Below are 16,059 nucleotides of genomic sequence, written 5' to 3' on the forward strand. Positions count from 1 at the left end.
TCTTCAAAAGGAAAACAATATGTATTGTTCTAATTTCCTTAATCTAGACAGATGGCAGGACTGTGCAGAACATATGATCTACAGCAGCACATGTTGCAAACACTACTTGTCGCACTCAGCTGTGCAAGAACAGTATTAAACAATTACCAACTCCCTCTTTACAGGCACCGGACAGAGGCCCTATGCCTTAATTACAGGAGTTGGTAATTATCAGACACTGTTGAGGACACGGATGATTAATTGTTGCATTCAGCCATTTTACACAAATATTTTCTTACTGGCTAAGGTGGCAGATATTGTTAAGCAAACCTGAAAGAAAAACAAATAATAATAAGTCCAATTAAATTGATAGATGAAAAACAAATATTAGCAAAAGGTCTGTATATAAGCCCTTGAAAGAATTTGGGAATGTCATCATGGAGTTAAAAGGATAGTGGGTGAGCCAACAAAAGTACAGCATAGAATATATTTGATCTGCAATCCTCTTGGGTTTGTGGACTATAAATGGTCTTTTGACAAACAAAAATAGTAAAACAATCTACACCACTTTTATGAAGACTGGAGTCAAACTAAGGTTTCCTGTAATAAAATCAGTGGGTTAAATAATGATTTAAATATTGTTAGAAATGGTCAAAGAGTAACCCAACAAAACGAACAATGTAAAAATTATAAATAGTCAGACAATAAATTGTTAAAGCCAGTTCGGGTACATAAAAAGGTCTAAAAAGGTTTTATTTGCACATTTACAACCCCACTTTCTCACTTGACAGTCCTTCCATATGGTGAAAATTGAGCACCATAGGACAAACAGTATTCTTGTGTCGCTATCATTCCACTCAAGAGTCAAACATTTTCTTTAGATATGCGCTTTTTACTCTTAAATTTCTTTGGTTTAGGGGGAGCTGTCAATCCCACACCAGTTTGACTCGCTTTCCGCTTCTGTTTGGTGTTTTCTTGGTTGGATTTCTTACTGACGAGAGTTTTGGCAGGGACTTCAGATTGCGATTCTTTGTTTGAAGGTTTTTTAGATTTACCTCCCTGGATGAAAATATGAAAACAGAAATGCTTTAAAAACAATACACAGAAATATAATATATGTTCTTGTGCTCTGAGCTCCACCAATTACAACTGAAAAATACACCAGAAAGCCAGCTCTTGGCCTATAGTATGAACTGACAAAAACACCCAAACCTAATCTAAGACGAGTCCAATGGTTGAACGTATATGCATTTTGGGCTACTACTTAAATTTTGCCATTATTTTTAGTATCTGGCTACATATAGCTTCAGGCCTCTGTTTCAAGCACTAATGTCAACACAAGGGAAAGGCATATTGTGGATGGTTTGACTGTTTTTCCTTGAAAATGTTGTTCCAAGTCTGAAGTTGGTTTGTATGAAACATTCAAAAACTGTCTATGTACTAAAAGTGAATTACTTACTTACTTTCCTTTTGTCTAGGAAATGTCTCAGTGTGATATCTAGGCATATCACACCGATTAGCAAAAGTAATCTGAAAAGTAATTTAAAAACAGTGACTTACCTGTAATTCATTCAACTGCATTTTAACCTGCATTCATTTGTAAAACATTGCATAAGATTTTGCGAAGCACTTATTTCACTTACCTGCACCAGGCTTGATTTGGTTCTAGAAATAAAATAACTTAATATTTTTATACAAACAAAATTGGTCTGAGTTCAGTCTGAGTATGTGACATCATTTACTGACTGTGTGTGTACAACAAATACCCTCTGATAAAGCCTTACTGCTCGCCCACACTACCACAAATAGAGTGTACGGTGCTATCTACTTTAACCTCTGCCTACCTTTGGGGTTCCACTGGACTCCGTGAATACTATACCTCTTTTTGGTATAGTATATACAGAGCCAGCTTCCTACAGCAATGAAACATGTCGGCCATTCTACTTAATATGTTCTAAACACGGCACTATGTTTTTAATTATGTTTGCAGGCATTGATAATTAAAGACAAGTGCTTATTGCCTATGCAACCCATTTTAACTTTGAGAGGAAGAAGCGTCTCCTCCTCCTTTTGGGACCTCAGGAAGGTTATTGAGATGTACTGTTTTTTTTTGTCAAAATTGTTTTTATTAGCATCAAAGAGAATGACAAACAGGACATACCAGGACATTTGCATTATGACTGAGTAGACCAGCAAGCGAGGATGTAGAAAAGAAGAGAGTACCGACCCTAGACAATACACAGAAGAGGCAAACGTCCCCAGTAGTAACATACGCTAATGGAGGGGTACAGTAGAGCTGAAAAAGGGAGGGGTAGCAAGCCTCGAAACTACGCCCTGGAGAACTCCATTGGGCTTCAACCGGGCTCTAACAGTCCGGCGCCGGTCAGGGACTCAAAAGGTGAAGTCCAAACATCCCGATGACACTGAGCCATGAAACTGCAAATCCGTTTTATAAACACCCCCAACTCCCCATAATCCCTCCCGCCACACCCCACACACCCCATACCACATCCAAGTGTAGAAGACTCGGAGGGTCGCGACAACCCGCCCACCCTTACCCCAGCTGCAAAAATTCCCAATGCGAACAAAAGAGATGAAGAAACATCTTCAACTGTTGAACCCAAGTCCCAGACAGGCCAGATCCTGCAGTCCACTGCCCAGCGCTACCCCTGCTCCTGTACTGGCGGTAAGGCCCGGTGGGGCAGTGTTCAAGCGGGGCCTCGCGGGCCTGCAGCAGGTGCACAGGGTCCCCCTCTGTGGCCAAAGCAATCTCCAGATGGCGTCTCCCGTGGATTCATCTGGGAGAAGCACGACCCACCGTGGCCCACTCTCCGGCTTTTGCCCCGGCTCCGCCAGCCGCCGAGGCCCCCCCCCCCCTCCTCCTGCTAATCTCCCGATGAGGAGAGTCCCAAAATTGCCCTGCCGGCCGCCAAGTCCACAACAGTCCGTTGCTTATTGTGGTATTCAAATGATAGGCCAAAGGGGAAGGTCCATTGGTATCTAATGTGCTCCGCTCTTAATTTAGCAGTCAGTGGCCGAAAGGACTGGCGCCTCACCAGCGTCGCCTGTGACAGATCTTGGAACAGCGCACATGTAAATCCCTGGAACGACACCTCCGAAGACGCCCTGGCTGCCGCCAGGACAGCCTCCTTGATTTTGTAGGAGTGAAATTTAGCCAGTATGTCTCTCGGCCGCCGTCTGTCTCCTGGCGCCAGGGAACACACTCTATGTGCCCAGTCAAGCTTGATCTTGAGGGTTTGCGGCTTCACCACTTCCACGAAGAGGTCCTCCAAGAATGCTTCTAGGTCAGGGCCCTCCGCCCGCTCCTCCAAGTGGCGCACGCGGATGTCGCGTCGAGCGTGGTTCTCCAGGTACTCCGCCTTGACCTGCGTCTGTGTCAGTTGATCTTGGAGGGCCTCAATCCGTCGCAAGTGGTCTGCGGACCTGCTGTCTAAGACCTGGTGTTGCGCCTCCAACTCTACCACCCGCGCGCCCACCGCGTCGACATCTTGCCTGAGGCCGGACAGCTGGTCACGCAAGTCCGAGCGCAACTGGTCGATCGAGCGCTGGACATCCCGGCCTATCTCCTCCCGCAGCTCAGCTTTAAAGTCCTGTAACGAGGCCAGGAGGTCCGCCTTGGTTAACGCCATCGCCCCCGATGGGTCGGCCGGGGCCCCAGACGTCCCCCTATCCGCTGGGCTGAAGAAGGCAGTCACTGAGGCGGTGCGTTTTTCCGGACCCTTCTTAGCAGGCATATGGCCGCCCCCGGTCGGCCCAGCGTGCGATCAGTGCGAGCAGGGGCCCCCCGGCGAGAGTGCCGCGATCACACTGCGCCAAGCACCCGGGCTCTCAGACCACTCCGGTGGCAGCTGCTCTAGGCCCCCCTCGCCAAAGCCGCCGCTGGCTCCCCGAAGTCTCGCCAGGCTGTGCACATGTAGGGGCCGACCTCCGTTCCCTCTGCTGGCCAGACCTCCTCCGTCACGCCTGGCCGGTACCCGCGCGACCTCTGCCAAAGTCTCTCACCTGCCCCCCGGAGGGGAGGCACGTTGCTGATGGCGTGCAGCTGAAGGCCCTCGGCGTGTCCACGCGGGGACGGGCCACCCATCAGTGCCCCAGGTTCGCAGGGACTCGCACAGTGGCTCGCCGGTGGCTCCACCTCCCGATCTCTCCAGGCTCGTTAGCTCCCCCGGGGCCCATCCGTCAGCTCTCACCTCCGCTCCGCGCCATGCATCCTCCGCTCGTGCTCCGGTCTCTCCTCAACGTGACCGCCACATCCGGGGCTGCTGGCTCGCGGGTCCCGGTCGTCTCTAAGCCTGCAGCCTCAGGGGGGTTCTCAGCGAGTCGGCGACTGGTCCGCGTCCCGCCCCATCGGGCCCGGACCGCCACGAAAGCACCCAGGGAGAGTCAGCCGCACTCGTTTCTGGTCAGGGTGCGCCGGACCGTCAGCTTCGCCAGGCGCGGAGCGCCGATCCGTCCCCGGGAGCCGCCATCTTGTGAGTCGCAGGCGCCGCCGCGGACTTCGGGCGCTCCATTCAGCCTCCAAGCGGGGTTCGCCCACCTCTACCAGCGCCCATCAGCTTGCCATGGCATTCAGGAAGCGTCCGGCCTGCCCAGGGGCCCAGGAACAGCACCGCAGCCGGGGTAAGCCCAGGGTGGTGCGGGAGCCGATTCGGATTAGGTCCGTTCGGCCATCTTGCCCAAGCCACGCCCCGAGATGTACTGTTTTTAACACAATACAGATAGATAACAACACATACGCCATTCTTCTAAACTTGTTTGGGTGTTGGTTCCTTCCCACACATAGGAGAGGTGCCGATGATGATATCGAGAGAAAATTGGCAAGAACCTGCTAATCGCTCTCTTGTGGTTGCTTATGTGAGGCACTCCCTAGGTTTTCTTCTAAGGGTGTGCTATAGCTACACTATATATATCCCTCGGGACTGGACTGGTTTCCGTTTCTTCTTATGGTGACACACACAGGGACAATTTTCTAGATGTATGCTAGCGACATCATTATCTTCGATTTACATGAGGTAGACACCAAAACCCATGTTAAAATGATTTGATGTGTGTGCCATATCAAGTGCTTTGTGTATAATAGGTTTACCTCTTTTCTCCTTTGTGTATGTAGTCTCTATATAGTGTACCAAAATGAATCGCTGTGCAGTGTGTCCAGGTATCCCTTACTAGTGTACAGGGGCTTGCTTTAACAATCCCAAGGTGCTCTTTTTGTGGTAGTGTGACTGAGCATCCTTTGGCTTATCAGAGACGAGTGTTAGGTACTTGTTGGACACAGTCAATAAATGACACACACAAAGGAAATCTGATGACAATTTTTTAAAAATAAAACAGATTTTTATATAATTTTAGACACCAAGATCTTCAGGATTAGGCAAGTACTTTTCGTGCAGCGATTTTCAGAAAATACAGCGGCCAGATTTGAGGAATGAGCCTCGAACACTGTAATGTTACTCTATGGGAGTAACATACAATAGGGTCACTTGCAAACTACTTACATGACGGTTCTTCTGGACTTAAGGTAAGTAGGGGTCATGGCCCACCAAAATCACCTAGAGTTCACGGTTACCTGCCCTGGGTTGTGTAGGAAGCTGGCTCATTATATGATCGACCACAAAGAGTCCAGTGATTCCCCAAGAAGGTGCACATGGCTCAATGTAAACCCAAAGTGCTATTTGTGGTCGAAAAGCCTAAGGCCTGACTAATAACACACGACTCAAAAAGGAGATCCACACCAATTTTGTAAAAAATAAGCTTCTTTCAAGGTTTATTTTAAGACCAAGAAATACGTAAAAAGGTAAGTACGTTTTTCATAAGAAATACTATTCACTTAAAAAAGTGGACATTGCAATTTTCTGTTCAGCAATGTTAACATATGGGAGGAAAAAAAGAATGCGGTTTTGTGGGCAAGTATACAACTTACAGTCTTGGTTTTCAGGGTGAATAATCTGCACCACGCAAGGTTCAGGTAAGTAGCAAATCTGAATCTCCAGCGGCACAGGGGCATCTGGGTGCAGGGTTCAAATTCGGAATCTGGCATCTATGTTATTTTATGGAGAAAGGGGGTCATCGAAGAGAAGCTGTTCACAGGTGATTAAAGCAGTATGTTAACCAGGTCTCCGAGTGTTAAAGTAAGCACGAGGGCACAACGCAGCGGCAAACTTATACCCTCAGTGGCACAGGGATGGCTGGGTGGAGAGTGCCAACACAGCGCTGGACGCCCAATGCAAACCAATGGGGGAGATCGGGTTTAAAGAAAGGCTGCAGGTTCAGACTAAGAAAACCCACAGCTGCCCAGGTAAGCAGAGATGCTAGAGGATGTAGGGACATCGCTGGGCGCGCTCCCCAACGCTCAGGGGCTCCGGATGCAGGGGTGTCCTTAGGAGTTAGAACAGTCATACCAGGTAGGTCGCGGGTCAGGGGGAGTCTTCCAGTTGAGGCTGCAGGCATTGAGGTGGAGTACGGCAGGGGTCAGCCCACTGTGGACTCTGGCACAGAAGCGCTGGGGAACCTTCAAAGGACTGGTGGGCCACTTGGACTCGGGCCGTGGGCGTCTGGTGCAGAGGTGGGTCCAGCGGTGGATTTGTGGTTCCTATGGGCAGAGGTCTTTGTTCTTTAAAATTGATTTCTTTTGGACAGGTTCGCTGTATGCAGGAGATCTTGGTCTTTGTCAAAGGCAGGCAGTCCTCACAAGGCTTTGAAGGTCACTGGGCTGCAGGGCGTGTCGTCTTTTGGCGCAGGATTGTCGAGGATTGAGAAAAGGCCGGTAGGGCTGGGGCCAAGTTAGTCGGTGTCTGAAGTTCTCTGCTGGTGAGATGCTGCAGTGTCTTACGTGGGTTGTCAGGAATCTGAATTCAGGGTCTAGGGGTGCCACCTAAATACTAGATTTAGGGGTGTTAGAGGGGGAGTGACAGGTAGGGATCAAAGGGTGTCTTATCTGGAGTGTCTCCACCTACTATTATGCCACCCTCCTGTGGGAGGGAGGCATAGCCCCAGCCCTGATTGACTAAGTCCCACCATCTTCAAGATGGTGGGCACTAAAAAATGTGCGTCAATTCGCCTCCAGCAGTTGAGGGGTGGAGATGGCGAAAGAGGGCACCAGCAGCAGAGACTGGGGTCACATTACAAAGGCGGCAAGGCCTTTGAAGCATCCCTCTTGAACACTGTGTTTATCCTGGGGGAAGAGGTGTGGCACCTCTGCCAAGGATGGGCTTGGTTTCTTGCGTCAGAGCAGCGGCTCTTGACCCGGGGGTCCAGAAACATATCTGTTGGTGGCAGGCTGCCTAAAGCCCGTAAGAGACCACACCAGAGTAGGAAGGTTTTCAGGGGGCACCTCTGAGGTGCCCTCTTGGTATACTTTTCAGTAAATCCCACACTGGCATCAGTGTGGGTTTATTGAGAGGAATTGTTTGGCACCAAACACTTCTGGGTTCAGTAAAGCCATCATGGTACTGTGGAACTCGAGTTGTCGGCTTTCCAGCCCACATACTCCCCATGGCTTCACTGGCACATACAATATTGAGAACAGACATGAATACTGTACTCTACTCATGCAGATATGCCCAAAACTGAAATCTAGTGCACTGTGCCTTGGGGCTTGTAAGGCATGCTAGACGGGTGACTAACCTATACCTTATGCTGTGCTGCTTGGCATGGCAAACAGGCAGTGTGCCATATTGACTGTTTTTCTAAGCACCAAGGCACACAGCCTGCAGAAGCAGTTTGCATGCCCTTGGTGAGTGGTCCCTAGGGCACCCTCTTTAGTCCCAATGACCCGAGTGCCATGGTACCATTTACTAGGGACTTACAGGGGGGTCTGAAGATGCCAATCGTGGTACGGTTTTTAGGGAATGCGCTCTGGCACAGGGGACCTTGTTGACAGGGACCCTGTGCACTTTCAATCTAAATCACATCATTTTCCAGGCAAAAGGTGGGGAGCTAACCTTGTCAAAAGAGGCACTTTGTCACACTACACCCCACGCCCCCCTGCAAAAGAGGATGAAACTAACCTTCCCCGTGAGAGTCTTCATCTTCTAAGTGGAAGAACCTGGAAAGGCCATCTGCATTAGCATGGGCAGTCCCAGGTCTGTGTTCAACTGTAAAGTCCATTCCCTGTAGGGATATGGACCACCCTAACATTTTAGGGTTTACACCTTTCATTTGTTGTAGCCATCTGAGAGACCTGCGGCCTGTCTGAACTAGCAAGAGAGTACCAAACAAGTATGGCCTCAAATTCTTCAAGGCCCAGACCACAGCAAAGGCTTTCCTCTCTATGGCACTCCAACGCTGCTCTCTGAGTAGTCTCCTGCTTATGAAAGCAACGGGTTGGCCAAGTCCATCATTCGATTAGGCTAGGACTGCACCTATTCCATGCTCAGAGGCATTTGTCTGCACAATGAACTGCTTGGAGTAATCTGGAGGTTACAGGACTGGGGCACAGCACATTGCATCCTTCAGAATGTAAAAAGTGCTTAGACAGCTCACTGTCCAGTTCACTTACCTGGGCATTTTCTTGGAGGGGAGTTTTGTGAGGGGGGCTACCATGGACCCATAATCCTTCACAAACTTCCTGTAATACCCAGTCAAGCCAAGGAATGCCCTGACTTGAGTTTGGGTTCTTGGAGCTTCCCAGTCCAGAATTGTCTGGATCTTGGGTTGGAGTGTGTGAACGTGGCCTCCACCTACCGGGTGGCCTGAGCACACAAGCTTTCTCTGTCCTATCTGACCCTAGCTTGCCTTGGTAGTGAGGCCTGCAATTTTCAGAGACTCAAGGACCTTCCCAAGTTGGATCATGTTATCCTGCCAGGTGGAGCTACAGACAGCAATATCATCCAGATAAGCTGCACTAAAAGATTCCAATCCAGCAAGGACTTTATTTACCAACCTACCGGAAGGTAGCAGGGGCTTTATGTGATCCAAAAGGCATCACAAACTGGAAGTGCCCACATGGGAGTGGAGAATACAGATGTTTCTTTTGCTTCAGGGGTCAGACCTATCTGCCATTGCCCAGGTGCAAGATCTAAGGTACTCAGATACTTGGCTGCCCCCAACCTGTCAAACTCATTTGCTCTATGGATTGGATGTGCATCAGTCTTCGTCACAGCATTGAGACCCCCTATAGTTCACACAAACCTCCGTTTCCTTTTCACCCTTGGAGTGAGGTTTGGGGACTAACACTACTAGGCTGGCCCAGGGGCTCTCTGAGGTTTCAAAGACACCCAATTCCAGCATCTTGCTTACTTCAGCTTGGAGGGTCTCTCTCTCCCTGCCTGTAAATTGTGTTTTTGACAGGTAGACGGTCACCAGTATCCACATCATGGGTATACCAGCTTGTTTAACCAAGGGTCAGAGAGAAGAGCTCAGCATACTGATTTAGTGCTTACCTGCAATCAACCTGCTGTTTGTCATGGAGGGTGTCTGACAAGAACACCCCATCAACAGGTCCATCTTTTGGATTGCTGGAGAGGAGATCAGGGAGAGGTTGACTCTCAGCTTTCTGTCCCACATCTGTAACCATGAGCATGGTTGCATCAGTTCTGTCATAGTAGGGCTTCAGGCAGTTGACATGAATAACCCTTTTGGGATATTTGCAACTACCAAGGTCCACCAAATAGGTGACCTCCCCTTTTCTTTCAAGGACAGGGTGGGGATCACTCCACTTGTCCTGGAGGGTGCTAGGTGCCACAGTCTCCAATACCCATACCCTTTTTCCTGGTTGGAACTCAACCATGGCAGCCTTTTGGTCATAAAATTGCTTCTGAAGCTCCTGGCTGGCCTGAAAGTTTTGGCTTGCCTTTTCCATGTGCTTAGCCAACCTGGAGCAAAGACAAGGCACATAAACCACAATGGGACCGATTCCGATGTTGGCAGGAAGGGCTCTGACGAACGTGCCGTTCAGATTCCTTTCCGATCGAACCCTTCTGATGTGCTCAGTCGGAGAGGAATCTGACTCGGTTTTCCGGATGGCTTACGACAGGGTCAGAGGGCTCGTCCGCCAACCGGAAACCCTTCAGTACTCCCCCGGCCACCTCTTTCCAGCCTTAGGGAGTACGATGGCAGTTTCCCACTGCTTTTTTGTGCCGGTCTTTCCGGCACAAAAAGGCAGTAGGAAACTGTCTTTGGGGGGCCCCAGTGGAGGGCACCTGTGGTGCCCCCCTGTAGGTCCCTACACCCGGCGGCAGGCACCTTGAGGTGCCTGCCACAGGGTGCAGGGATGAACTGCACCTCTGCAGTTAATGCGAGCAGGCATTCTGTTCGGAATGCATGCGCTCATTGTTAATTATAGGATTGCGACCGAACAGGGTTCAGTCGCATCCTATTTGCAGGTCTGTAACAGACTACAGGAGATCAGTCTGTTACAGTTCCTGACCTATGATGGACGGACTCCGGTCCGTCCATCGGAATCGGGCCCCATGTCTTGTTTTGGCTCTCTGAGGTTTTTCCCACCCGTCCTTCACAAGACTCAGAGGACCCCTAACAAGATGCCCAAGCAGAAGTTTAAAGGGGGAGAACCCCACTCCTTTCTGTGGCACCTCCATGTATGCAAAAAGCAGGCATGGCAGTAAGACATAACATCTCCTTATGGGTTTTGCAGGGATTCCATTAATTCATGACTTTCAATGTCTGGTTAAATCAGTGGTGTGGCCGTGATCGCCTCCAAGATGGCTGCCCGTATCCACCATCAACCACTGCAGAACCTGTCCATACACCAACGAGGAACTCATGCGGATCAGGCAGAGATCTCGGCGGACCTGCAGGACAGTGTAGCTCCCGATCCGAGAGAATCAACGACGCCAACATGGCAAGAGAGCAGGCACTGCCGGCACCCCCTCCGAGGCGACAGGGGCAGCGGGAGAGCCTGAGGCACTAGCTCCCTGTCCCTGCCCTTTCACTTTTTCTGCGCCCGGCTCGGGGATTTACAGACTGGCGAAGCTAGCCGGGTAGCGGCACTGCCTGGGGCCCCACCCCGATGGGGGAGGCGGTGGACTCAGAGGGAGAAGAAGAATCTGTGGATCCCGGGCTGGGTGACTGTGGAACCCTGGGGACCATGCAGTGCCGGCCCGCTGGGCCGGGGGAGAAGCTCCTTGATGCATCAGTGCCCAATAAAGTATGGGCGGCGCTCCTGCACACACCCTCTACCGCCTACTAAGCCCACAACAACCTGCAGCCAGCACAAGCACGTCCCTGGGAGAGCAGACGGCATAGACAGCGATGCGAGTGATAAGCTCCATAGAGGGGGCCTGATACAGACTTGCCACCCTGAGAGAAATCTGAGATCCACTCACTCCACTGAATACACCATGCATGAGAAGTGACCCTGCCGCTCCGGTTACTCAGGGACCACTGGGCTGAGACTGGAGATACCCACTCCCGCTGGGACCCTGCTATTGCCATTTGCTAGCCACATGTATCCCAGGCCCAGAAGAGACCGCATTCTCCTGAGAAGCGATAAACGTGGCACATCCCCTCGAGCTGGTGGCGGCGTGTGGTGGAACATCCAACACGGGCCGAACAGACCCCAAACAAAGGTGTCTTACGTTTCACTGCACAAAACCCACAGAAGGTTGCGTGTCCCACTCGGACACCGATGAGCCTACAGACAAAAGCTTCTACGGTATCTCTACCGCAATATGGCAACCCAGATGGCTGAACTCAAGGCCATATTTAGTGCTATGGATGCACGATTCGATACACTCGCAGGCCACATTGACAGACTGGGCGAGTGGCTCGACAGACATGGGGCCCGTCTCGAGGAAACAGAAAAGAGGGTGTCTCAGATCTGAAAAATACCTCCACCACAACACAAAAACGGCTGGAGAAGATAGAGCATGTGCTGGAGCAGGTAGCCATAACAAGCATTTGCAATGCAATTGGTCTCGCATTTGGGACCATATAAGTATTTATCCATGCAGCCATTGACTGAATACAGCATTTCCCACAGACAGTCTACAAAAATGCACCAATAAAAAGGAAGCAATTAAGACAAGCATAGTAAAGAACAAATGGCATTAGATGGGCGATAGTTTTCAAATAAGAAAAAGTTCAAAACAAACAGAAAAAAAAAATATCAAATGATTGCAATGCACGGAGCTTTGTAAACATAATTAAAAGATACATTTTTATCCAAATGGATATCTGAGTGAGCAACACAGGGAAAACAGCAAGTTAATTTCAAGTGGCCTGAAAGACAGATGACAAAATTAGCCCACTGGTGAAGTTTGAGAAAAAAATATTTTTTGCGGATCATTTTTATAAATACATTTTTAGGGAGCCGAAAACTTTCTTTTGTTGCGAGATTTTCCATATGGAAAGCTTACTTTGTGGTAATTTTACATGCCTTTTTTGTTAAACAACAGGATGGTGAGATTATATTACATTCATTTTTTAAAATTTTCTAACCATGCAAAGGTTTAAAAAAAGATGTATAAAATTTGAGAAAACAATCTTAGAGTCTTAAAGTTCTACAGGATCATATAATCGCTTTGTCAGGAGTAGTAAGAGCTATATAAATGCAATTTAAACAAAACATACATAAGTATTAGAAAAAAACAACAAAAAAAACAAACAATGACGTAACAAGTGTACCATAGGACCCCAGGCGAGCACGTTCTATTGACCCCTCTACGCACATTTTGGTAATAAAGTATAATTGAGGTCCAGTGACTGCAACTGATACATGGTTAGGGGATATGCCTCTGATTTCCCAAGTCAACATGTAAATACGCAGGAACTGTCTGTAGAGCTTTCAAGCTACTTGTATTGGGCATGAGTAAGTTCAGTCCAGGAACTTCCAATGAATTTTGGGGTTTGAAGTCCTGGCTGTATGATGGGTTATACAGGACTACAGATCAAAGCAAGCAACTGAAAAAGTTGCAATGGATGAGCTACTCACGCATGTTACTGGACAGCCTACTGCTGGTGTTACTGCCTTCACAACCGTACCCTTCCCGCATATCTCCTGAAAAGACTACAACATCAAAGCTTCACATACCAAAACGGTTGACTTGGTTTCAAAGGCTTCTGATTTTCAGTGCCTTTCGTATTTTCCTCGCGAAAGTCTGTAGTTGCTGTGCCCGTTATGCATGAGAGAAAGCTGAACAGTCTTCTGTGTTGTGGAGGGAAATACGAAAAACAAACAAACTGATTGCATGAAATGGAATTAACATCACCAATTCCACTGCTGGAGTCTGTGAAATCTCAGGGACCAGTTGGCTTCAATGAACTGCGAGCTCCTGTGGAGAAACAAGCGTCCCTGAAACTCAAACCCACCTGCATCTCGTCGAGTTCTGCTCTGGAGGACAGAGGCTGCTCTGCAGATCAGGTGAACAGCAGCAGGAAGAGGACAAAGGCGCGTAGGCCAAGACTCCTGCTGCGCAAGGGTTGAGCAGGGCTCATGGCTTCTACTGGTTCTTGCTTGCCAGCTCCTCAGTGAAAAAGATCGGCAAGCACGCACACCTATTCTCTTTCATAAGACGGCTGCCAGCGAACGAAGCCTGTCCAGACCCTTGTATCTAGTTTCCTGTGGGAACTTTGCGAGTATAGAAAAACCTGCATCATGCGACGGGCTTTTGACTTCCCTCGCGCACCAAATTAATAGTGAACGTGTCCTGTCAAGGATGCAGTTGAGGCATTTCTTTCACGGAGTTCCTCTGGGGGAAAAAAAAAGATACAACGTATGCGCATGGCCCATGATCAAGGTAAAACCAGTGGTGTGCGCACGCTGAAAGGAATATGCTACTTACCAGTATGCATCTGTTCTTGGCATGTAGAGCTGCAGAGTTGTACACTTAGCATAGATCGCCATCTGGTGTTGGGCCCGGATGTTTGCAGTTTGTTTTTCTTCTTGGACAGTCTTTGGAAGTCACGAGTTTGGTGACTCCTCCTTCGGTCCGTACTGCGCATGGGCTTCGGCTCCATCCTCAGATTGTTTTTCGCCAACAGGGAAATGATGGAGCGTAGTAATAACAGTGAGAAACCCATGTGTTGTATCTAAATAAGATGTACTGGAACGGATACAGGTAGCCGGGGAGGCGGGTGGGCGTGTACAACTCTGCAGCTCTACATGCCAAGAACAGATGCATACTGGTAAGTAGCATATTCCGTTGAGGCATATGAGCTGCAGATTGTACACTTAGCATAGATTATATAGCAGTACCCAACCTTAGCGGCGACCACCGGTATCCGTTGCAGCTGTTTGAAAAAGTGTCTTTAGTACAGCCTGGCCCACCCTAGCTTGCTGCTTGGAATGCACATCTACACAGTAGTGTTTTGTGAAGGTGTGCGGTGTAGACCATGTGGCTGCTTTGCAGATGTCATCTAAGGGTATATTCCCTAGAAAAGCCATAGAAGCCCCTAACTTTCTTGTAGAGTGGGCTTTAGGAGGAACAGATAATGTTCTCTTTGCCTTTTGATAGCAAATTTGTATGCATTTTACAATCCACCTAGCTATCCCTGATTTAGAAATGGGGTTGCCTTTATGTGGTGGAGAGAAGGAAACGAACAATTGTTTAGTCTTCCTGAAGGGTTGCGTTCTTTGTATGTAGTATAGCAACGCCCTTTTCACATCAAGTGTGTGTAAGGCTCTTTCTGCAACAGATTGGGGTTGCGAAAAGAAGACAGGTAATTCCACTGATTGATTGAGGTGGAAGGGGGAAATGACTTTGGGCAGAAACTTCGGATTTGTGCGAAGTATGACCTTGCTGTGATGCATTTGTATGTAGGGTTCCTGTATGGTGAACGCTTGTATTTCACCGACCCTTCTAAGGGAAGTGATAGCTACAAGGAAAGCTGTTTTCCAGGTGAGAAACTGTAGCTCACATTTGTGCATTGGTTCGAAGGGCGGACCCATTAGACGTGTAAGAACTAAATTTAGATTCCATACAGGGGAAGGTGGTGCCCTGGGAGGAATTACTCGTTTAAGGCCTTCCATGAAGGCTTTAATAGCGGGCACTCTGAAGAGTGATAAATGCTGTCTGTTTTGTAGATAGGCAGCGATCGCTGCTAGGTGTAGGCGTATGGATGAATATGCCAGGTTACACCTGTGAAGATGGAGCAGATAGCATATGATGTGCTGTATGGATGCATCTAGAGGGTTGATTGTATTGTTACGGCAGTAAATTACAAATCTTTTCCACTTTGCGGCATAGCATGCTCTAGTGGTAGGACGTCTGGCTTCCATGATGATGTTCATGCAATCAGAGGGAAGGTTAAGGTATCCGAATTCTAGGATTTCAGGAGCCAGATCGCCAGGTTGAGCTGAGCTGGGTCCGGGTGCCTGATTTCTCCATGGTTCTGGGTTAGGAGGCATGGGGATAGATGCAGTTTTTGATGTGGTACCACTGACAGTTGTAGTAGCGTGGTGTACCACGGCTGCCTGGCCCACGTCGGAGCTACCAGAATGAGTGTGAGGGAGTGCTGTTGTAGCTTCCTGACCACTAATGGAATTAGTGGGAGAGGTGGAAAGGCGTATGCAAATCTGCCTGACCAGTTCATCCATATCGCATTGCCCTTGGACAATGGGTGTGGGTATCTGGCGGCGAAGCTTGGGCATTTTTTGTTTTCGTGGGTGGCGAAGAGGTCTATCTGAGGATGCCCCCACTGTTGGAAGAATGGGTGAAGAACTTGTGGATGCAGTTCCCATTCGTGTAGTTGTTGTGTTTGTCTGCTGAGCAGATCTGCCATGGTGTTTTGTACGCCTGGAACGTGCTGTGCCAGGAGAAAGATGTTTTGGGGAATTGCCCATCTCCATATGCTCTGGGCTAAGCGGGAGAGCTGGGGAGAGTGTGTCCCCCCCTGTTTTTGTATATAATACATCGCAGTCATATTGTCTGTGCGAATGAGGACTGCTTTGCCCGAAATCTGTTTTTGGAAAGATTTTAGGGCTAGAAAGATCGCCAAGAGCTCCAGGTGGTTGATGTGGAGCGATTTTTGCTGTGGCGTCCATAGACCTTGCATGGTGAGGTGTAGGAGGTGCGCTCCCCAGCCGGAGAGCGATGCGTCCGCTGTTAGAATCACCTGAGGAACCGGGTCCAGGAACGGCCGCCCTTTGGAAAGGTTTGTGGT

General features: G+C 48.9%; 1 protein-coding gene across 1 annotated transcript in view; it reads right to left on the minus strand.

Moving 5' to 3' along the window:
- Positions 1-715: 715 nt before the first annotated feature.
- Positions 716-16,059, minus strand: part of RSL1D1 (ribosomal L1 domain containing 1) — a 203,938-nt gene continuing 188,594 nt past the window's right edge. Inside the window, exon 9 of the mRNA XM_085632100.1 lies at positions 716-1,038. Coding sequence (XP_085488226.1) covers positions 844-1,038 — 195 coding nt within the window. The 3' untranslated portion in view covers positions 716-843. The remainder of the gene's footprint in view (positions 1,039-16,059) is intronic.

This window comes from Triturus cristatus, chromosome 10, assembly GCF_964204655.1.
Source record: "Triturus cristatus chromosome 10, aTriCri1.1, whole genome shotgun sequence".
NCBI lineage: Eukaryota > Metazoa > Chordata > Amphibia > Caudata > Salamandridae > Triturus > Triturus cristatus.